The sequence below is a fragment of the Lycorma delicatula genome, chromosome 1, assembly GCF_047948215.1.
Source record: "Lycorma delicatula isolate Av1 chromosome 1, ASM4794821v1, whole genome shotgun sequence".
NCBI lineage: Eukaryota > Metazoa > Arthropoda > Insecta > Hemiptera > Fulgoridae > Lycorma > Lycorma delicatula.
In genome coordinates, this window is record NC_134455.1 from 323,767,967 (window position 1) to 323,792,045 (window position 24,079).

Genomic DNA, 24,079 nt, shown 5'->3' on the forward strand with positions numbered 1-24,079 from the left:
TGGAGAACAGATTTAATTTAGAAAAATAATACATTGGTATGTTTAATAAAACCGATGTTGCTTAACAAATCAGTATTAAAAAAAAAAATGTTGTGACTCTTGGTAAAATGCTAAATTTGCAGTTTTAAGTAGTTAATTAACATGATTTCAATCACGTTAAAATTTTTAGATCATATATCCCGCTTTGCTTCAGTAGTAATTCAATTTTTTTTCCGCACAATTTGTTTTTTTAATACATTTTCACTATGAATTGTATTTCATAAATAGGTATTGAAATCTAAGCCACGATAAGCTTGAATTTTATTTTTTACTGAACGTTTACTCTATTTTCCATTGGGATAGGTAGATATGACACATTTTATATCTGGTCACAAGTATGGATACACACATAACCCCTGATAACAATAACACATACCTTGTTTATGCACTATTTACCAAAAAAATTGAGGTTTAATCTTCAATATAGCCTGTTGTAGATAATAATTTTTTTCGTAAGGCTTAATAAGTTAATGAATTATCATTAAATTGGTGTCATTTAAATAAATGAAACTATTAAACACTGAAAGGGATAATTATGGTACATAAAGGAAAAAGAAAATATCTTTAAGTAATCTGTTTGAATTATGTTTTTATTTTAAATTTTATTAATCTTACTGATTTATTATAGAATCCTCTCTGACATTTCATTTTTGTGTTGTTACTGGGTCGACGTATGCGGTATTGAATGACATACTTTTGTTGTGTTGTTGTGGTATCATAATGAAGGTAGCCGTAACATCCGGTTTTTACACCCAGTGAGGACAGTAGTATTACTCATAATATGTTATTCTTGATTCTGTAAATTGACTTTTTTTCCGCTTTTTTCGTAAGAATGATCTTACTCGAGATCAACAACAGGATAATAGAGGAAACACTAACATTAAAATACAAAAATGCTTTAGCTGGGTGAGTAATGTTCCTTAGTTAAATTATTTTTCGCCGGCAGGGTGGAGCGCGCCTAGGCTATAGTTGGCTTTGTGAGGCTAAGTGTAGATATATTTCTAAAGATCTATTTTCTATCATTCGTGTTAAGGTAGTAAAGTGAAGTTGTAATCTTTCAAAGGAGTAGTTATATTTTTATTAAACTGATTGAAACTTCTTTCACCTGGCACAGAATATCACTTGACGTTTGTTGACCTTATTTGGAAAACTAGTCGATTGTTGTATGAATATTTACTTGTAAAAGAGCAAGGATTGCAGTAATTCGCAAAGGTTTGGGTATGTTCTGGTATTGTTTTTCTCAATTTGTTACTTGATAATTGGGTTCGTTTGTGTAGTTAATGCATAACCTATAAATTGAAACAGGAATGTTACATGTTCAGCTTTCTGTTTGACAGTTTCCCATAAATTTTATTTAATTGAAATATTGTTCCAAGGCTTACTGAATTAATTATTTCATTTAACATTTTAATTTTATTGCAGTACAGATGTGACATATTCATACTTAAAGATTCATCTATCCTTTTTATTAGGGGTTAGCATTACAGATATTGAAATATTTTAACAGTTTATAGAATAGTTCTGTTTAGAGTAATAATTTTCTCTTCAGTTGTACTTTTAATTAATATGTTAATATTGTGGTTGTAATGTTTCTCCAAATTGTTTGCAAATAGTGCAACATTTTGCACTATTTGTAAACAATTATTATTTAAAATAATATTAAAATGAATTGTAATACATAGCTAATTAACTTAAATACTTTGAATAATCCCAATATTATTGTACATTGCCAATTCTCATTTGCATCTAAATATTCATTATGTTATAATTGTAGCCTTAAAAGGGTAATAAAATTACACATAGTGATAATATGCTTCTGAACTTTTTATTTCATGTATATATGGTCAAGTGGTCTTTTGCACTTGCAACCTAATAACTTTCATACTTTAAGAACTCATTCAAGCTATTATTACTTTTTTTATACAATCTTATCTTTTAAAGCAGTAAGGAATAATATTCTTTGGCCAATTTAATCCCCTTATCAGTCAGTATTATGTTGGGACACTCATTTGTTGTGTCTGATGTTCATGTTTGTTTTTCATTTCTTTATTTGTAATTTGTTTTATGAATAATTTTTAAAGGTTATATTAAATATGAATCAAAAGTGAGCTAGGGTTTAGTTTAGTAAATATTATTAAACCCAAAAATATTCCCTGGCTTTTAATGTTCTCATAATTTTGAGACTGAAGGAATTAATTTAGAGAATATATTCTTATCTGGCTATTGCTCAAAAGTTAAGTTTTGTTTCTGAAGGGTATAAAAAAATGGCCATTATCTGTGACCCTAAGTTGGAACACAGTTATGTAGTCTTTTTGTAGGTGGAAGAGTAGATCATGGATACTGGTGTTCTGTGGCGGTTGGGTTTCAATTAACCACTCATCTCAGGAATAGTCGAACTGAGACTGTACAAGACTACACTTGTACATATCATCCTCATTCATCCTTTTAAGTATTATCCGAAAGGTAATTACCAGAGGCTAAACAAGAAAAAGAAGTATTTTTGTAGGACTGTGTGTAGGAGCTTTTGATTCAATTTGATGAAACTAACTTTTTAGCTGATGACAAAGTTCATTTACAAAAGTACGTTTATTTTAAAACTTTTAAGTATAGTGTTTGTTCCCCCTTTCACTAAATTATGAAACCTAGTTTTATGGTAAACCAAATCTTCTTTCAGTTTAATGCTTTATCATATAAATTAATTTATATTAACTAGATTTTTCTTGAAAAAAAAACCCTAATTTTTTTTAAACCATACTTAATCTAATTTTTCAATTAATTGTTGTGATTCAGCTATGTTTCCCTCTCACAGTCTGCTGCAAAATGCACTGCCCTTGTTTCAAAAGAGTTATTCAAATCAGAACCACATTTTCCATTTCCGTTACTGTTATCTCATCATGTGTTAATGTTACACAATTTTATGTCAATTAACTTGTTGTCTAATAATCTAGGAGCTGTAAAACAGCATAGTCAGTTGATACATATGATTTGATATGACATTTAGAGACTTGGTTATTTGTTTACCGAGTACTTTAAGTTCCTTTATCTTCAATTGATACAAATATTTAGGAGCAGGATTAACCAGCATTGATAAAATATGTAGCATTTAACATGAAGGGTTGTAAAGTAAATGAATATTAATAATAAAAGATGTAAACAAAATTTATTTAATTAAGAGGGAAGTTTTTGCTGTAAAACATAGGACGGGGTAAACTTGCTAGGATGAAAATGTTTAAGAAAGTTTTCATATACTTAGGTTAATGATTTCAAATGTGTACACCTCATAACTCTTCTTATATTCTTTATCATAATCAGTCAACATATAAAGTATTCTGAAAACAAGTATTTAAAAAAATTTGAAATAACCGTAACAGAATAAAATGATGTTAATTATTGTATTTAAATTTTTCAACTAGGTGTACCTGTATATTGACTGGTTTCTATTTTCTTGGCTGAAATGTCCTTACAACACTTTGCAAGTACACATGTGCTACCATGGAAATAATGAAGATAAATATTTTAGTGATATGATTCTTTTAATGTCATGATACTCCTACCCAAGAAGAGAATAAAAAAATAAACAGCAAACCCCACCACATACATAACACAAGTGAAAAATATATTATAGAACTTGAGATTCAGAATACCTAGTGCATGTTAATGGCTGTATGGATACACTTATAGACATGTTACATAAAAGAAAAAAATGAAATTCACAAAATTGCCAACATTTTTAAAAATAAGTTTTTTTTTGCTCGTAATCTGAGTATGGAATAATTCTGTCCTATGCTAAATAGTTAGTGCCATTTTTCAGAGAAGTCCATTCAATTAATATTTAGGATTTGTGGTTAATATTGAAAAAAAATATGCTTTAGTGATTTTTATCCTAAAAAAAAGAAAAAAAATAACAGCAAAACTCCTCATTGGTCTTGTACAGACCGATTGTTTGACGATTTCTGCAAAACAAAGATTGATTTTTCTTTTTTTTTAATTCAGCATCTTAGGTTTTTGAATTTTTTTGTAACTGAGAAAGAAGTCTAGAGTGTTCATATATTTCTTGTAGTGTTTTTTTTTTTTTTTTGTTATTTATTGTGTAAAATCATTAAAAGTTATTGCCTGAAGGTTTAATAATAATGGCCATAATCATAATTTGCAAATCCTACAGTATCACCTACATCTGTTTATTCTAGTTTTGTAGTTGTCACAGTTACTTGCAAAGATTGTTGTTAAGACATGTTGTTAAGACTAAAATTACATGTTTTGTTTAGAAAGTTTATACTTCTGGCATATTTCGTTATATATAATAGTTGTATTATCAGTTTCAAAAATAGCATTATTGCAGACATTGACAGCATAAGTTATTGTTTTTTTTTTTTTTGTTATTTGTTGCTTCATTCAAAATGATGTCCTGCAATGTTGTTTACATAAATGATCTATAATTTAACAACAGTAATTTATATTAAAGGTCACATTTATGGGTGAAATTAACATAAATGCTAATACCAGCCTTTACCACCAATTATATAATTTTCGAGGCTCTTTTCTACCCATACACATTTATGAAAAATATTGTGATAGAAATAAAACTAATTTTTGCTATGATCAAATGATGTGTAAAAGCAGCTTTATGCAACCACCTTTCAGAATCTCCCATTACAGTGTACATTTTTGTAAAATATTTTATATGGGTAATTGTATATTAGTTACAAATTAGAGAAAGCTCATCAGTTTTCTCTTCATTTTTTCCCTATACTCAAACGTATAATTCATACCAGAAAAAAGAAAAAAAAAATGTTAGAAAGTTTAAATTATCTAGATTTTTAACTATAAGGACGTTTTGCGATAGGTATGTCCCATTTTGGGGAAAAAATATTGTAATTGTGACATGTTTATGTCACATTTATAAACATTCATTTTTGAATGTTTACATATTTTTTTTTTATTCATAATTGTTATTATTTTTTTAAATACGTGTCTTGTTAAGATTAAATTATTGTAGATTACATCAAACCTGTCATTCATTTGTGTTTTAAATGTCATGATGTAATTTTTTTCATTTAACATTAAAAATGATCACAAGAAAGTTTTTTTTTTTTTATCAGGTAGCACGATTAAAATTTTTTGTCAACAAGTTATTTTATTATACACTAATAGTTAATAAATAATCCCCAGTTATTTAATAGAAAGTTTTTTATAGTAGTCATATTTTTGTAGAATAGTATATTTATTGTAAGTTTTAAACATTTACCCAAAGCATTTTTAACGTGAAGTTTTAAACAGCAACTCAACAATTTTGAACTATTAATTGGAGTAATAATAATTAACACTCCACACGGATTATCAAATAGTTTTGCTTTTGCTATAGAAGGTTTTTATGGAAGATTTGCAATGATTTAAGAAAAGTATAGTCAATATGTTGATGGTCTCTTTTGTTATTTCTCGGAATTACTTTTGTACAAAATCTCTTATGAAGAGTTTGTATTCTAAGCTTTTTTAAGTATTTCCTAAACAAATGAATTAAGCATAAACAATTAAATGTTATTATTACAGTCTGAAATTAAAGTGTGATCTCTGTTGAAAAAAATTTGATCTTTCCTCCAGATTGCACTCATGATTTTACTTACATTCATAAATTGGAATTGGAACTTTTACAGATTCTCTTAGAAAAATGTATGTATTAACACAATTATATGGGATTGCCAATTTTCTTTCCTCTGTTCAGATTTTTACCCCAGTGTTGCTTTCAAAATAAGAAATGACATACATTAAATCTTGCATTGTTGGTCAGCACAGCTACTCAGGAATAACAAATTTAACTGTAGTGATCATGAAATTTGAGTGAACTTGATGCACAAATTCTCACAAATAAGGAACACTCAAAACTTACAAAATATCAAAAACAATATAGCCAAATCAGCCTCTAGAAATAAAATATTCATAATAATTTGTTCTTTCAATTTGACTACTTAAGATAAAATTTAACGGAACTATCATACATGGTAATTCTATGGAGTCTGAAAAATATTATTGAATATAGCATTAAATAAAAGATATATTTGATGATGTTTATCAGTGAAAATCTCTAAAGTTATTGAGAATATTTTGTTAGATATTTTGAAAAAATGTTTGGAGTTATGTAAATATAGGATGTCTGCCTTAGGGTTTGATTAGTCTATTACATTTGTTGGCAGCATGATACTTATTACTGTAGTATTGAAAGTGGAGACTTAACTATAAGATATATAAAGAGATGAACTGTGTACTAATATTCACATACCAATATTAAGTGCATAGATATTTATTTTGTTTTTAAATAATAGAATACTAATTATAATTTTTGTTGTTCTTCCCCTTCCACACCTCCCCTTTCACTCCGTGCGTGTGTGTGTGTGTGTGTGTGCGCGCGCACGCATGTGTGTGACCTATACTAGTAACTTTTGATTTTTGTAAGATAGTAATTTATGTTAAGAATTCATCAGTTTATTCTACTGTGTGAAGGAAATTTGACAGGAAATGTGAATAAAGAGATAAACAAATAAGGAAATTTGGAAGAAAAATATTCATTTATATTAGTGGTTTTAAAACTTGTGCTCTTATTTACACTGTTTTGGTGCCAAAACAGCTAAGTAAATTATTTAATAAGAATAGAGTTTCTTTATATAATAGGTGAGGCTTACTGTATGTGCAATAAGATTTAGAAGAGACAGTCACAATATTTTCTTTCATATTAGATTTCAGTAAAAACTTTATGAATGTGTAATAATTATTAATACCCCCACCTAGTACTTTTAATCATAACTCATTCACTGCTGCTGATATTACTTTGTGATGTGCTATATGTATTTTTTTTTTACTAGTCCAGATAACCAACATTTTTTTCTTCTTTCTTAGTACATTTTTGGTGTTGATACATGACTCATGAAATAAAATGAATAAGTAGTTTATTGTGTTGTGTTGTAACTGTGCTTGTTGCAATGTATGTTCTGTTTCATAATTTTTGTTATATGTATACATACATACATACATGGACACACACACACACACATACATACACACACACACACACACAGTAGCATATTTATTGTTATACATCAAATATAATAGAAATATTGCCTTTATTTAAATTACAACCTTATGACATAATCAAAGGTTGTTTTACAGTAGGAGTTCCCATTATTTAATTAATGACTATATCGCATCCACTGACAGAAAATAAAATAGAGTATCATTAAATAACAAAATTAAATATTTTAAATTAAACAAAATCATATAAAAACCTGATAAAATGACCATTAAAGCAAACTAACAATCTGTAATAAATAAAATAATTTAAGTTCAAAAAATAGTAACTTTTATGTGTTTGTTTTCGTCTTAATGCATTTATACTCAAACTTTTTCGCCTACGGTCCACATTGAGAATCAATAATTTTCTAGCATCCCCAGAATTTTTAAACTTATTTGTTAAAAATATTAATTGCAATTGCTGTTTTTAAGATCACATCTTAAAAACAGCAATTACTATTATTGTTTTTAAACATGGCATATCCTGTTTTTGAGTTGAAACTTACATTTTAATTGAGAACAATTAAAATCACACATAATCATATTTTGAAGCATGTTTAATCATATTTGGAAGTATTTTGATTAAATTGCTGTAAAAAAAATTGCCATTGTATCTATATAGTTATATAAAAGCAATAATGATAGCATATTCAATAGCATATATTCAATATAGCAATACAATAATTAAAACAAGCTTTCAATTGCAAAATTACACTTACATTAATTGAAGAATGAATCTGATGTGCATTAACGAGTTTGTTAATATTAGGCTTGAATTTACTTAAAAACAGCCTTAAGTCACTGTGTTTGGTAAAATGCAGCCGATTTTTCATTTTGGTTGGCAATGTTGCTGCAGCACTAAATCCACGTTCAGACAAATATGACGATGGAAATGCTATCAGAAATCGTTGAACAATCAACCATAATCCAAGGATATAGTTGTGGGATTGTTTTTTGCAGCCAAAATCTTGTTAGCCATTCTGGAATTTTATTTTTATTTCTTCGTTTGTTGTCAGTTCTATAAGTTTTTCTTATAACTGGGATGATCCTGCTGTGGTAACATTTGAAAAAGTGTCCAACATCCACTTTGATATGTATAAATTAGAGAAGTTATTAAATTCATGTCTGTGAATACTTCTCTTGTGTAATAGTAGTTTGACTACTAATGCAACAATAACATTTTTTGTTTTAAACAAGTTCAAATCGTCGTTGTGAAGCTGGAGATTTAACATCATTAAACAATTTATGTAAGTCTCTCAAATATGCAATATCATTCTTTAATGTGATGATGTTGTCGTGCAACTCTGTCTTTGTTTTCTAGGAACTCTATCACAGAGTCAAACAGATTGTAAAATTGAGTCGGACAAGTACCTTTTGATAGCCAGCGCAATTCTGTGTGAAGCAGCAAGCACTTGAAATCTTCATCATTGGCAACGCAAAGCTGACTAAATCTGTCATTTAGTGAGTTGCTCCTGATTTTATTAACTGCTCTGATAACATATTAGAGTGATGTATGCAGGCATTCACTCAGGTTTCTCACAACTAAATGTTTGGCGCTGAATGATGCAATGTATAGGAAGCGCGTCTGGAACTTTTTATTTTTTAAGTAAGCTATTAAGCCTTTGTGACTCTCTGTCATAGCCGGAGCGCCATCAGTATTAATTGATATAATATTCTTTAAAAGAATTTACTTTTCGTCACAAAATGTTTCCAATGTGTTATGTATGATTTCTCCCTTTGCATCTGTCTAAATTTCTAGCCAATAATAGTTTGATAAACTTCACATGTGACAACAATGCGTCATTAGTTGATAACGTGGACTCATCCAACTGAATTGAAAATCAGTAAGTCTTAAGATGATTGCATAATGATTATTCAGTGTTTTCAGCCATCTCATCAATTCATCTTTGCACAGAACTATTGCTCAAAGGAATTTTTCAGATGATATCTGTTGCTGGTTTATGGAGCACAGTGGTTATTACTTCTTTTACTGGTAGATAAATTAAATCTTTCCCAATAGTGTGTTGTTCATAAAATGAAATATTGTATGAAGTTCAAAGTCCAGGATGGATTTTGAGCAAGACAATCTTGCTTGGAAGCTGCTGAAAAAAGTCTCGATACAGTTGGCTCAGCTACATACTCCTTTTCCAGGTCTTGAAAATTGGCCACATTTTTGTTTTTCTTATCCGAGTGCATTTATTAAAATGATCTTGTAGCCTGGAAGTTTTCATCGCTTCATTTGAAAATGTTTTTTGACAAATAAGGCACATTTGCAATGATAAATTTATGGGATTTTCAATAAATCCGTTTTTTCTGTGGGTGCCATTTTTCTTTTTTGCTTCCAATATGGTTTTGACTTCACAAATATGGAGTAAAAGATTGACTAAAAAAAAAACCTCCTACTGATTGCATGGGAAAATGCTAATGAAAATAAAAGAAACAATTACTGCCTTTATACAGGTTTGAAATGCAACATGCACCATCAGGAATAAACATGCAATTACTTGTTTACTGCTTGTGACAGAATTCGTACTAAGTTAGAACAAGCACTGATAATACTGTCAATTTATGCAGGATTGGACGAGTCGTATTGTTTAACTCATAGTGACTTAAAGTCATATAAAAAGTGACTTAAGCATTGATGACTTAATCATTTTAATACATGTTTGAGAAATGGTACATGATTGATAAACTAAATGGCATCTTAAACAGGATGATGTTAACTGTAATTTGGTATAAAAACATATATCTGATAATTGGTTTGTTTAAAATTTGTGTTCAAAAATTAAAAATGTTTGCTCATTTTTTTTTAATATTTTAATTCTATTTTGTGTTATATATGTATATTTCCTGTCACTTTTTCTTTATTTCTTTGTTGATAATTGATTAATAATGCTTTGTATGCAATAAATACTCATTTGACATATTTGCAGTCACACGTTTGGTGTGACTGCCACACAGAACAAGGAAAGGTTCGAATTTGCATTAGTAAAGTGTCTATATAACAAGGAATATAAATCAGTTTTGTATTTTGAATTTGAATTTTTTTATTTTGTCTTACTGCTACATTTTACACTGGTACAAAAAATTAAAGGGATAGCTATATATTATGATAAAAAATGATTGTATTCAAACTGTTTTAACATTGGAAACAAGGGGCGTAGAGAGATGAATAAAAAAATAAATTAAAGCTCGAGACCCTACTTTTTGACAATGCACTACAGATTTAAAAAATTATCAAATTAAAAAAAAATCTGTGAGAAGAAAAGTTTTAAAAATTTGAAAGTTTTTCTTCATGTTTGATTGAGTGCATGGGGAAAACAAATTTTTTTTCAGTAAACTGCATTAAAATCATTTGACAGCTTAAGACTTCAGCTTTATTTCTTCTTTTTTTTTTTGTATGACTACGATTTTTCTGAATCTAAATATTCTACTTTAAAGAAAAAAGGCTACTTTTATTTTTAATGCTGCATATCTCCCGATCTATGCAAGGATCCATTTGATCTATGATCAAATATGGAAATTAAAGGGTTTTGATCAAGGTGATCTAGCTTTAATGACAAATTGTGAGAGGTCTGTAATATAGCGTTGTAGTTTTTGGCTTTGTCCATTTTGTGCTGAGGTATTGAAATCTTTAAATATTGAGACTGGCAACATGTATCACTCACTCTCAGCTTAACCCAAGATCATGTTACAGCCTCAATCGTGTGTGCGTGCGCATGCACAGTAGTTTTATTTCAGTATAATTTCAGTATTCTTTCATCATAAAATATAATTAATAATAAAAATTAAGCAGGAAATCCTTTATTTGGTGGTTGTGCTTTGGTTTAGAGTTATTCTGTTCTATTCGTTTGGACTTTTCTTTTTTTGTAGGTATAATTAGTTCAAAACTTTTCCACAATTGCCTCGTAGTTAATAAGAACATTTTTGGTATTTTTTTGTTGGCACTCATGATACCATGATGTAACTGCACCACATATTTTCTGTTTCGCATAGAGTAATAATAAAGCTGTTTATTTTTTATCATGTATATTGCAATGAAAAATTTAACAACTATACAGTGCAGAAATATCAAATTTTTCAGTTTGCTTAAAAATCACTTTCCAAGACATTAATGCTGCTTGAATAAACAAATGGAGAATTACTAATGATGAAAACAGCAGCTTATGATTGACATTAGCATTTTAATGATGCTCATGTTAGTGTAGAATATGACATTTGGCAATGGGCGTCTTTCTACCTTGATAAATAAAGAAAATATAAAGTGTGTGGAAATGTTTTTCGTGATAAATAACAAACTGTCAATGAAATAGCGCTAGTAGTTGGATAACAGGGAGAAGTTTCACATTATTTTCCATAATGAACTGAACTTTCTTTACACTTAACATACTGTTCCAAAAATGCTGTCTGCAAATCAAAAAGAAACTTGCTTGACATCGGCAGGATACCTCATCATTATAGCTGAACTAGAATCTATATTTTTTGAGTAAGATCATGACAGAAGATTGGAGATGTTTTTTATGCTATCCACATGCAAAATTCAAATTATCAAGAGTGAAAATCATCTCCATCGTCACAAATAACATTTGGATAGCAGCAAAAAAAAATTATGCTGATATTGTTTTTTGATTTGCAGGGCATTGTTCACAATGGATTCTTTCATGATGAGCAGACAGTGAACAAGGGAATGTAGCTTATATCCTTATACAGTTTTTAGTAAAAAGGAAGCCTCCTGAAAACTGGGATATGAAGAATTTGTTTCTTTTGTATGAAAATGGACTGCTATTTCGATCTATTCTTGTCAAAGATTACCTGGAATAACACAATGTAATAATTGGAGAATCCTTCATACTATTCTTATATTGAATTCACTGATTTTTACTTGAAAAATATTTTTTTGGGGAAAAGGTACAATAACACCAATGCCGCAATATAATTTTAATTAATTCAATTCAGTTTGTTTTTGTGATGACAATGCAACGATGACAATGCAGCTGAGGATGATATCTCATACTGGGTTCCAAGGATGTTTCCAACAACTATATAGACATTGGCAAAAGTGTGTAGCTGCCAAAGCAAACTAATTTGAAGGTAATGAATGTACTTTAAAATTTTTTCATATAAGAGGTTCTGAAAAATAGTTATTTTTTGAGTACATATTTTTTTAATTATTGCTTCTTTGAATATTCTGTACAAAAATAATTGTATAAAATGAATTCTGCTTCTAAAAATTATAGTTTGAGCCAAATGCTTCAATTTTGGGGAGAACCTATCCAACAGTGAGTAGGTGAATATTTTTGAATGTAACATGCAAGAAGGTGCTTAATAGTATTGGTATAAAAAAAAAAAGTATGTCCTTGTTATAAATACAGAAAAATTTCAATTGAGAACTCAAATTTCAATTCGATTCTTTAGTCCAACCAAATTACACTTAGAGAAAAAAATTGTTACCTGGACTTTTTACAACTGGAAATTGTAAAGGGGCTTATAATAAACGTAAAAAAAATAAATGCTTGAGTGGAGGTGGTGGAGGGTTGATTTGAGCAGTTGAAAAGGGGTGAAAAATGGTATTATTGCAATTTCCGGCAAAGGTTGTATTTCCAATACAAAAGTTGTAGATCATGCAAAAATCTACAACTATTGTAGAGGTCATTTTTAAACATAACCTCAAAATTTCCGAGCAAAATGCGAAAAGTAATTTTTTTCTTTATTTATTTTTTTTAATTTCTGCAAAAATAACTTAATTTTGATGAAACTTGGTGAAAGTATACGTTTCTGTGTCTTAAATAACCACAAATTATTTTAGATAAAAAAATCAAGAAGTTTCTGTGATATTCATTTCTTTTCGGTCTGAAAAACTTATACAGAGTTCTACCAGTGCTCATTTTTTTCGTTTTGACATATACTTTTTAGTAAAATAAAAAACCTATAATCACAATTCAAAAACATGCTCAAAAATGTAAAAAAAAAGTAAAAATAAATAAAATGACTTGCAACAACAAATTTTTCAGTAATTGTTGATAATTAAAAAAAAAATTCAAAAACTGATTACACCATTCAATTGTATATAAAAAAAAACTGTTTCATTATTTGACCTGAAACTTTATTTTTGTACAGTATTGCTGTATACATCTTAAGTTTAATAATTTTGTGTACAGAAGGATGTAAATAAGAGAGGTGATTGGGCATGCAGCTCTGTTCCCACTTTTTACAGAAAGCTGCTTCAGAAAAAAATGTTAGATCGCAACTGTTTCATCAGTTCACTAGCACTGAAGCATTACCAACTACCAAAAATGTATTTCATGTTATTGATGGTGGATTTCTGTTACACAAAGTTGTTTGGCAAAAAAATGACACCATTGAAGTGATCACTCAAAAAAATTTGGCTTTCGTACGCAATCATTATTCAGACATTATTTGTATAGTATTTGATGGTTATCTTGATAATGAAAACTCAACTGCATCTTCAACAAAAACAGCTAAACACTTAAGGCAAAAAAATTCTTCAAGTGTTCCTTTTAATATTGAACCGCAGACAAAATAACATTTTTACAAGAGAAATTTTTGTCAAATGATAAAAATGAGAATGAATTAATAAGAGTTGTCAAAAGCTTTTACATTTGAAGGATGTACAATTAAACAAGGAGAAGAAGATGGAGATTCATTAATTATTAATACAGCAATAGAAATCGCTGAAAAAAATAAGTTATAAATGCAGCAACAGGAGTTGCCAAATTTAAAAAAGAACTGCCATGATATTGATCTTTTGGTTCTATTAAATCAATTAAGTTTCACTAATGCAATAATTTACTTTCTCATACTTGGTGCAGGTAATGTATGCGACTCAATGTATTTATCAAATAGTTATAAGATGAAGATTATCGTTGTATTGTTGGTTTTTTTACATTGTTTTACAGGTTATGACACAGCATCTGCTTTTGCAGGCAAAGAAAAAAAAAATCAACATTGAATTCACCGATTAAAACGCCTGAGTTGACAGAGTTGGTAAACCTTTTTATCAGACTAATGCAGAGCCAAAAGTCATTGCTTGAAATGGTTGTAAATTAATTTCATCTATTTACAGATGCACAAATGATAAATTATTTCTGGAGGATTAGAGGTTTCAGCAATATGAAATATTAACTGCATAGCCTACTTTTAAATTAGAAAAATTACCACTAACTGTTGGAGCAGTTACATAACACTCCTATAGAGCATACTTTCAGCTTCAAACGTGGCTTGGAAACAAAATAACTGCAACTAAGTGGGGCTGGAAGTAATTGTGAATAATTCCAAAATACTCATCTCTGTCGCTTTACAAAAGTATTAGTCATGCCTGAAGATTTATTAAAAACAATCTTTTGCAGTTGTGAAACCAGTTGTGAAGGTAATAGATGTGGGTGTCAAAAACATGGACTGCGATGTACAGATTTATGTACAAAATGTCATGGTTTGTACAATTGTTCGAATGTTGACAAAATTTCAGAAGATTTTAGTGATTCTGAAGACATTTCACATGAAATCAAGCAGCAAGTCTTTGCTTGTACCTGGAAAATCAATTATCTGAGGAATTTAGTGATATCGAAGAAATGTTTTAAGATCAGGAAGAAACCCAGTCTAATCAGATGATGAAGATCAAGTTAAAAAATTTGCCAAAAAGACCAAGATTGGCTTAGTATTATTTAATTGTAAAAATTTTGATAAATATAATAATTTTGAAAGCAAAAATCGGAATTTTAAATAATTTAAAAAATCGCTTATGAATCTGTGAATTCATCAAAATTTAAAAAAAATAAGTGCACTCGATTCTACGACAAACAAATGAAAAAAATTATTATTTCTTTTATTTATCTGAAGCTTCATTATCTGAATTGAATGTTAATAGCAATACTGCAAAAAAAAAAATAAAGTTCAGGTCAAACATTGAAATACACAGTTTCTTTGTATTTTTTCCGTACAATTGAATAGTGTAATCAGTTTTTGAATTTTTAAAAAAAATTAAATTATCAACAATTACTGAAAAAATTTATTTGAAAGTTATTTTTTTGCATTTTAAGCACGTTTTTAAATTGGTATTATAGATTTTTTTATTTTACCAAAAAGTATATATGTCAAAACAAAAAAAATTAGCACCAGCAGAACTCTGTACAATGATTTTTCTTAAAAATTCTCTGTAGAATTTTTTTGTTAAAAAAGTTTTTTGGACTGGAAAAAATGAATATCTTGGAAACTTCTTGATTTTTTTATCCAAAAATAATTGTGGTTTTTTAGGACACAGAAATTGAATTATTTTTGCAGATATGAAAAATAAAAAACAAAAAAAATGACTTCTCATTTTTCTCAGAAATTTTGAGGTTATGTTTTAAAGTGACCTGTACAAAAATTGTAGATTTTTGCTTGCTCTACAATTTGTATTTGTATTTTTGCTTGCATTTTGTATTTGTATTGGATACTTTTTTTGACAGTCAACTTTTGTCGGAAATCACAATAATACCATTTTCCACTTCTTTACAACAACCTCCCAAATTAACCTTCCACCACCCCCGGTCATGCATTTATTTTTTTTACATTAATTATTATAAGCCCCTTTACCATCACCACTTATTTCCACTTACTTGTTACCATTTCCAGGTAACAAATATTTTCCCCCTCTAAATGAGTTATTATGATCGGTCTTTATATATATCGATATCGGTCGATATCTTACAGAGCATGATGTAGGGATTCTGTAGGATTTTTAGTTTATCATAAACTAATTGGGTGGTGCATGCATGTACATTTGATATACATCATTCTATTGTACCCAGATAGCAGAACAGTATGTTAGCTACTGTTATAAGCGTGATTGAATGTTTGAATAAGTATGATAATGTAGATAATGTTTATAAAGTCCAGTGTATTTACTCAGGCATGTATAATGATATTGCTTTTAATAAAACTTTTTAAAATTTTATGTAGACATTATTTCAGAGTTAATTTATATAACATGTCAGTTGTACTTAACAGAATTACAAATGTGAATACATTTAATATTAAAAATCTAGCTCAGATTCTTTTCTGCAATTATAATCTTTTGTTTCAGACATAAACCAGAATCAATAGATATTACTATAGCTGATTTTGATGGAGTTCTTTTTCATTTGTCAAATGTTGGAGGCGACAAAACGAAAATTCGGGTAAGTAATTTTATCATTTAATCATCTAGTATTATTTGAAATTTTAGTTAATGTTTTGCATAAGATTGTATTAATGTAGGATGCCAAGATTTGAAATAATGTGTTAGAGCTATTATATTAGTTTTATTTAGGAAAGAGTGCTGAATCATTAAAGTCTAATCCAGGTAAACCATCAGGTTGATTGTTACTGGTCCACAGGGCAAATACTTGCTTCTTGGACCAGTAACTGAATCTATTTGTGTTGCATTGTTGTCATGATTGGTTAGTGTATGAATCTGTTTGACCCATTTGACATAGAAAAAAGATAATTTCCTTCTGAATTCAATTTTTTTGAAATCTTTTGAATTACATTTTTTCTCTGTTTTTCAAATTGAGTTTCTGCTATTGATTTCTTTTCAATTTAACTGTTCTGTCATTTGTAATGTCATTTCAGTCTTTTATTCCTTTCCCTTCCCCTTAATTTATTAAAATATATCCAACTTGCTACATAAAAATGACACCAGCTTCGTAAAACAATTCATAATTGATTGTGTTAAAAAGCCTTGTTTGAGCTTGCTATTAGAGTGATATGTATAATGTGATTTTTTTAAAATGAAATTCCTGATTTGATTGTTCTATAGAAGTACTTTTATTTTAAGAAATTAATACCCCATCACTTGCTAATTTTATTAGATAAACTTCTGTTTTAATGAGAATCTGCTAATTAAGATTTTCTATTAGAAAAAACAGAAATCACTACATTTATCTCTTTCTTCTTGGTAGATTGAAACTATGAAACTAAAGAATAATTATTTCTCTTACCTTAACAGTTTACTTCATTACATGGTATTGCTACCATTGAGCTTGGATTTTTCTATAAATAAAAAAATAGTAAACATTTCACTGGTACTTCAAAAATCTTTATATGGAGCTACTATACTTGTAGGGAGAAGGTATTGATGCTGCAGTTGTTTCAAGATGATTTTAGAAATTCATAGCTAAAGTCTTACCAAAAGAAAGATATAATGAAAAGAAAAGTGATTTGATTTATAAAGAAGTAAGTATATTAGTTAAGTAATAAAAAAAAAAAAAATTATTTGGAATAACAAAGTAAGGGGAAGTTAACTAAGTTTAATTTTTTTGAAAGTATATTTGCTGTTTTTTTTCTCTTGAATTTGTGATGTACTTCACTTTATATTTCTCTTAGTGTAAAAATGGTTTATATATAAATGAAATTTAAACCACCAAAACACAGTAAATAGATAAGTTAAACTTACCATATCAATTTTCATGGGATTCCAAATCTTCCATTAGTATTTAATTCCATAATTACATATTCATCCATAACTTAAAAATTTATAAAAAAATAACATTTTTGACAAATTCAAAATTCATAAATTATAATAACAATCTATTTTTATGTAATTATAGAATTAAATACCAATTGAAGATGCGGGATCGCAAATCAATTCTTGGAATTAATGTGGTAAGTTTAACTTACCTATTTACTGTGTTTTATATTTCATTTAATATTTAATTATATTAACACAGTGGTCAATATGTTAATAAATTATATGAATTTAAAAAAAAAATATATATATATATATATATATATATATTTTATATATATATAAACAACAATATATGTTGTTTATCCAGATATACATGAATGACGTTCAGGTCAATCTGGATTATTAATTTTTAATAAATAGTGGATTATTAATTATAAATATAAAACACAATTATGATAGTAAAAAGTACTTTTATTTCTCGATGTAATATCCTGTTACATTTATCCCAGTGATTCACTAGTGCCTGGATACCTGTACTGTAGAAAGATTTGTTGTCCAAACCAAGATAGGACTAACTGCTTCACCTCATTGTTGTTGTTGAAATGCTGGGCTCCTAGGAACAATTTCAAGGTCCTGAAGAGGTGAAAATCACTGGGAGTGAGGTCTGGACTATACGACGGGTGTGGCAGTAATTCCCAGCCAAGATCTTGTAGCATGCATGTCATATGGTGGGCTGTATGTGGTTGTGCAATGTCATTTATAGACGCCTTTAGTGATCGCACCAGGTCATTTTTTTGTGTGAGCATTGTCCACATCTTGAAGAATTTTACAGTAGTACTCACTGTTAATATTGTCCACACTGGGTAGAAAATTGACATGAATAATGTCATTTTATCCCAAAAAACTGAAGCCATAACTGGAGCTCTGAAGCACCTTGGCTGAGATTGTCACTCACTGATGTATGGCTTATTTTAAAATGTTTGCACCACTCAAGTGTTTGCTGTGACTAAGAGTCTCATCACTGTACTGTGCAAGGTGTTGCGAATAAATCACACTGGGTTTTACACCTTCATTCACAAGAAATTTTATTATAATGTGTTGTTCCACATATTCACTACATTGTGGACTCTATGTTCTTTACCACTAACTGTTGTTGTTTAATGTTGCTCATGCTAGTGCACCATGTGGTAATAGCTGACACTTTTACTTTATGTGTACAACCAACAGAATGTGCAGGTATCTCCATTTACACTCTAGTCTTAACAAAAATCTTGGATTGAGGGGAACTCCCTCGTATGTGTGTACTATCATATATATATATATATATATATATATATATATTACATATATATGTATGTGTATATTATGTTTTAAATTCACTAATTTTTTGTTAGCACTCAATTTTTGTTTATAATAATTTTTTTATTTGAGGGATAGAAAGGTTTCTTTTTAGTTTGTGTCCAAACAGAAATGATTATATTCATCCAAGATTTCAGTTATAAAAAAATCTGACGTGGACATCACATGACTTTCTTATATGGCTATTAAATTACATATATACATCTTTGCTGAAATCCATTTAAACTTACTCCTTTTGAAAGTGAAATACGATCCTCCAATTCTTTAATAAAAGTGGACAGTTATACAATTGCTAAAATATTAGTTTTTATTAACATTAAGTATTTATACAATCATTAATTCAACAATCTTACCTGAGATATTAGATTAGAGTAAAAGTCCCTTGATTACTCTTTAAATAAATTCTTTACCAAGTAATCCAATAATAAAAACTGATTATTCTATACTGTAAGGTCAAAATTAATATTTGTAACATGTATACATACAGGAGTTTACTGAATGGAATAGTTTAATTATTATTAAATTTTATTTATACGACACACCAGAAATCCAAAATATCGTGCATATTATACACAAGTGAAAATATTTTCAACAATCACTTTAAATTAAATACAATTCAAAAGTGTATTTTATTTTTCTATCAAATAATTAAATAAAATGATTTAAAAAAAAAAATATACAATTTTTATAAGTATTTGCCAAGAAAATCCAAAAATAATATGATTCTAAATTATAATTTTCAATTAATATTAAATAATAAGATGTTTCACCAAATTATACGTATACACATATCTAATGATTATTAAATTACATTTTCACATTTTAAAAAGTACATCAAATCTTATTTCACTAATAAGTATTTTTTATTATCATTGAATTATTTATTGTAAAACTTTTTTTTTCAGTCATATTAAATCAATATATTTAAATTAAAAAAAAGAGAAGTTAATAAATAAAAAAATAAGTTAAAAAAACAAAAGAAGATGAAATCTGATTCACACCGATGTGCCTTCTTTTAGGATTCAAATATTTCATCAATTAAAATTTTAATTTTAATTTTGATTGAAATAAAAAAGGGAGTTGCACAACTAGATGTTACGTCAGTGCTAAATCCAAAATTTCAACATTCTACGGCTAATCGTTTTCAAACATATGCACATACATATATACATATGTACAGACATCACCCAGAAACTAGTCAAAGTGGATTCAGGGATGGTCAAAATGGATATTTCCATTAAAATATGAAAACGAAAATGTTTTGCGATCACAATACTTCCTTTAATTTGTACAAGGAAATAAAAAAAAATTTAAAAAAAAGATAAAGGAGATGAAATGAAGACCAAAATTTTTTGTGATCACAATACTTCCTTTACTTCACAAACAGAAGTAAAAAATGTTATCCATTGAAAATGATTTTTGCTTTTAGTTGATAAGTGTTGTATGTTGTGGCTGTAGCATTAGAAACTGTATTAATATTAATCCGTCATATTAGATGCAATTGGATTTAGTCTTTGTATTTTCATGGAAAATTTGGCGAGTAATTCTTGAAAACAAGGCCAAACCCTCTGTGAATCAAAACTGATCTGGGAGATGATTTAAGCCAGTGGTTCCCAAACTTTTCCAAGTTGCAGCGCCCTTTTTCAATTAAACCTTTTCCATGGCACCCTAGCCTAAGTAAACGTATGAGTACTCATAAGTAAGAGATGAAAATAAATAAAACTCATGTATCTTCATTATTTTTTTTCTTTATTAACATTCAATTAATTATAAATGTCTTGTTTTAATTAGTTATGAAGCTTTTACAACATTTTGCGGTGCTCCTGTGAAGAGGCTGCAGCTCCCCAGGGCGCCATGGCACACAGTTTGGGAATCACTAGTTTAAGCTAATTGAAATTTATTAATTTGGTTCTTGTTTTATAAAATTTATATTGAGAAAAAAATTAGACATACAGGACCATTGAAAAAGGTTGCAGCAATTTAAAAAAAAAGTTATGTCGGAGATTACTAGAGATAATCATATTTAAAATAAAAAACTCAAAATTTTTTTTTACATACTGTAGAATGTTTCAATATATGCCCTCTGTTTGTCATTCTGCAGACATCCAGCTGATAATTGACTTCTGCCCAAGTCCGCTAGATCTTTGCAGGCATAACTGGCAATAGCAGCTGTGATCTGTTGTCTTAATTATTGCACATTCCTGATTTTTTAACTGTAGACAATGTTTTTAACGTATCCCCATAGAATAAAAATGTTGGCATGTCAAATCTGGGCTTCTTAGAGGCCAAAGCACAGAACTGGTCTTTCCAATCCAACGATTAGGGAATATTTCATTGAGAGCGCATCGAACGCCTGTGTAACACATTTGGAGTAGTTGTCTTTAGAATTCCTAACTATAAATTTTTCCTTGAAATTGATTTTTTTTTTTAGGAGTTCTTAAACAACTTTGGCATATACACTCAACTGCTTCATCACTCTTTTTGGGCTGTCTGGGGGACTTTATCACTTCCATGTTGCCAGACCCCTTAAACTTCCATTGCTTAAATTACCACTATCGCATGCTCTTTTCATGAGAAGGGTTATTGTCATAAACATGCCAGAAAGTCTTAAATAGTTGATATATACTCCGCTAACCACAAAATGCACTGTGCTTTCTGCTGAACTGTTGCCATTGCATTGACTAACAGTAAGTAGTACGGAGGTGTTGTGGGCATTGGCTCAAGGTCATGGCTAAAAAATTTAATATCGTGATTATTTTGCAATTCCAATTAATACTTTAGCTCCAGTTACATATATATATATATATTTATTACTGCAAACTTTTTCAATGTCCCTGTATGTTTATTTGTGGGACACACAGACAAACACTAATAGTTCTTAAACATTTTGTCAAATAAAAAAAATCTTTTTTTGAAACAGTAATAGTTTTTAGTTGTTCTATTCTGATATGTTCAAAAATAGAATTTTTACAATCTTTTTATAATCTTTTTTTTAAACGAATTTGAAATTAAGTGAAAATTAACATGTTCTGCAAACAGAATTAAGAGATCTTGTTGCTTTTATGTAGTATTTGTAGTTCATAATTATTTGTTACACATATTATCTTTGTTGTTACAGATAAGTATTTCACTCAAGTTTTATAAACAGTTACAAGAGCATGGTGCTGATGAACTTCTTAAAAGAGTGTATGGGTCATTCATAACAGAACCAGAAAATGGTGAGTCAGGGTATTTGCCCTATTAGTTTTTCTTTTTAATAGAGAAACTAGTTAATATGCTTTTATGATGAAAAACTCCTTTAGATTATTATTATGGTATTCATTGAATTAATTTACTAATTTAGGAGAAACTAAAAGGACATAAAAACGAATGGGTATCAGATCAGACACAAAATCTGAAAGAATCTGTAATTGTTCATCCCATTACCTTCATTGTTATATCTTTCATTCTTGAGACAGATTATTTTTGTAATATCTTTACTGACGATTACCTAAATTATATATTTGTAATATATATGTTTTTTTTAGTGTAGGCTTTGAAATTCTCACATTTGAGACAACTGACATAAAATGTTTTGTAGATATGATTATGTCAAATATATATGTATAAAAAAGGTTACTTAATGAAAGTACGATGCTAGAGGACTGAGTGTGAAATTAGTATGATAATACTAATTTCCTTTCCTTCCTGGGCCAATTTCCTGGTTTGTTACTGGGTACTCTTGTTTTGTGGATGACATTACTATTGCTGAACTGTCCTGTTTATATTGTCTCACATTTAAGTCTACTAAACAGTTGTTTTTTATTTGCCGAGATATCTTCACTGAATGAACTGAGCATAATAAGAAATGAGTGATATAAAATCTGGGCTTATACAAGGAGTTGAGATAATTTAACTTCAGAGGAAAAAATAATTTTTGTTTAAAATGAAATATTCGTTGTATACATGAATAGTATAATGTATACATAAAAGTGGCATGAGGGAATGGGTGATTTATACAGTGTTCAACTTAAAAGAGGTATCATCACTTAGTTTAGTCTATAAATGTAGTTTATTGGCAAAAAATTACATAATAATTTATAGGAGGTGTTGAAAATTATGTCCATCCACTTGTCAACATGTTTGATCATGTTCCTGGGTACTCTTGTTTTGTGGATGACATTGTTAATGTTTGTCTTCAATTTCTGCAGGTGTTTTCATTTTTTTTTTGTCTTCAGTCATTTGACTGGTTTGATGCAGCTCTCCAAGATTCCCTATCTAGTGCTAGTCGTTTCATTTCAGAATACCTTCTACATCCTACATCCCTAACAATTTGTGTTACATATTCCAAACGTGGCCTGCCTACACAATTTTTTCCTTCTACCTGTCCTTCCAATATTAAAGCGACTATTCCAGGATGCCTTAGTATGTGGCCTATAAGTCTGTCTCTTCTTTAACTATATTTTTCCAAATGCTTCTTTCTTCATCTATTTGCCGCAATACCTCTTCATTTGTCACTTTATCCACCCATCTGATTTTTAACATTCTCCTATAGCACCACATTTCAAAAGCTTCTAATCTTTTCTTCTCAGATACTCCGATTGTCCAAGTTTCACTTCCATATAAAGCGACACTCTAAACATATACTTTCAAAAATCTTTTCCTGACATTTAAATTAATTTTTGATGTAAACAAATTATATTTCTTACTGAAGGCTCGTTTCGCTTGTGCTATTCGGCATTTTATATTGCTCCTGCTTCGTCCATCTTTAGTAATTCTACTTCCCAAATAACAAAATTCTTCTACCTCCATAATCTTTTCTCCTCCTATTTTCACATTCAGTGGTCCATCTTTGTTATTTCTACTACATTTCATTACTTTTGTTTTCTTGTTTATTTTCATGTGATAGTTCTTGCATAGGATTTCATCTATGCCGTTCATTCTTTCTTCTAAATCCTTTTTACTCTCGGCTAGAATTACTATATCATCAGCAAATCGTAGCATCTTTATCTTTTCACCTTGTACTATTACTCCGAATCTAAATTGTTCTTTAACAACATTAACTGCTAGTTCTATGTAAAGATTAAAAAGTAATGGTGATAGGGAATATCCTCGTCCGATTCCATTTTTTTACTGCTAATTTCTTATGCTTTTCAATTATTAATGTTGCAGTTTGGTTCCTGTACATGTTAGCAA

The 24,079-nt window shown here is 28.9% G+C and overlaps 1 protein-coding gene across 2 annotated transcripts in view; it reads left to right on the forward strand.

Moving 5' to 3' along the window:
• The first annotated feature begins 775 nt into the window (after positions 1 to 775).
• Arpc2 (Actin-related protein 2/3 complex, subunit 2) overlaps positions 776 to 24,079 on the forward strand; it is a 63,597-nt gene continuing 40,293 nt past the window's right edge. Inside the window, exons 1-3 of one of the 2 annotated variants that reach the window (XM_075382031.1) lie at positions 776 to 945; positions 16,181 to 16,274; positions 22,023 to 22,122. In XM_075382031.1, the coding sequence (XP_075238146.1) occupies positions 872 to 945; positions 16,181 to 16,274; positions 22,023 to 22,122 (268 nt within the window). In that variant the 5' untranslated portion in view covers positions 776 to 871. Of the gene's footprint in view, positions 946 to 16,180; positions 16,275 to 17,684; positions 17,740 to 22,022; positions 22,123 to 24,079 lie in introns of those variants that run through there. The other variant, XM_075382032.1, reaches the window with a different exon arrangement.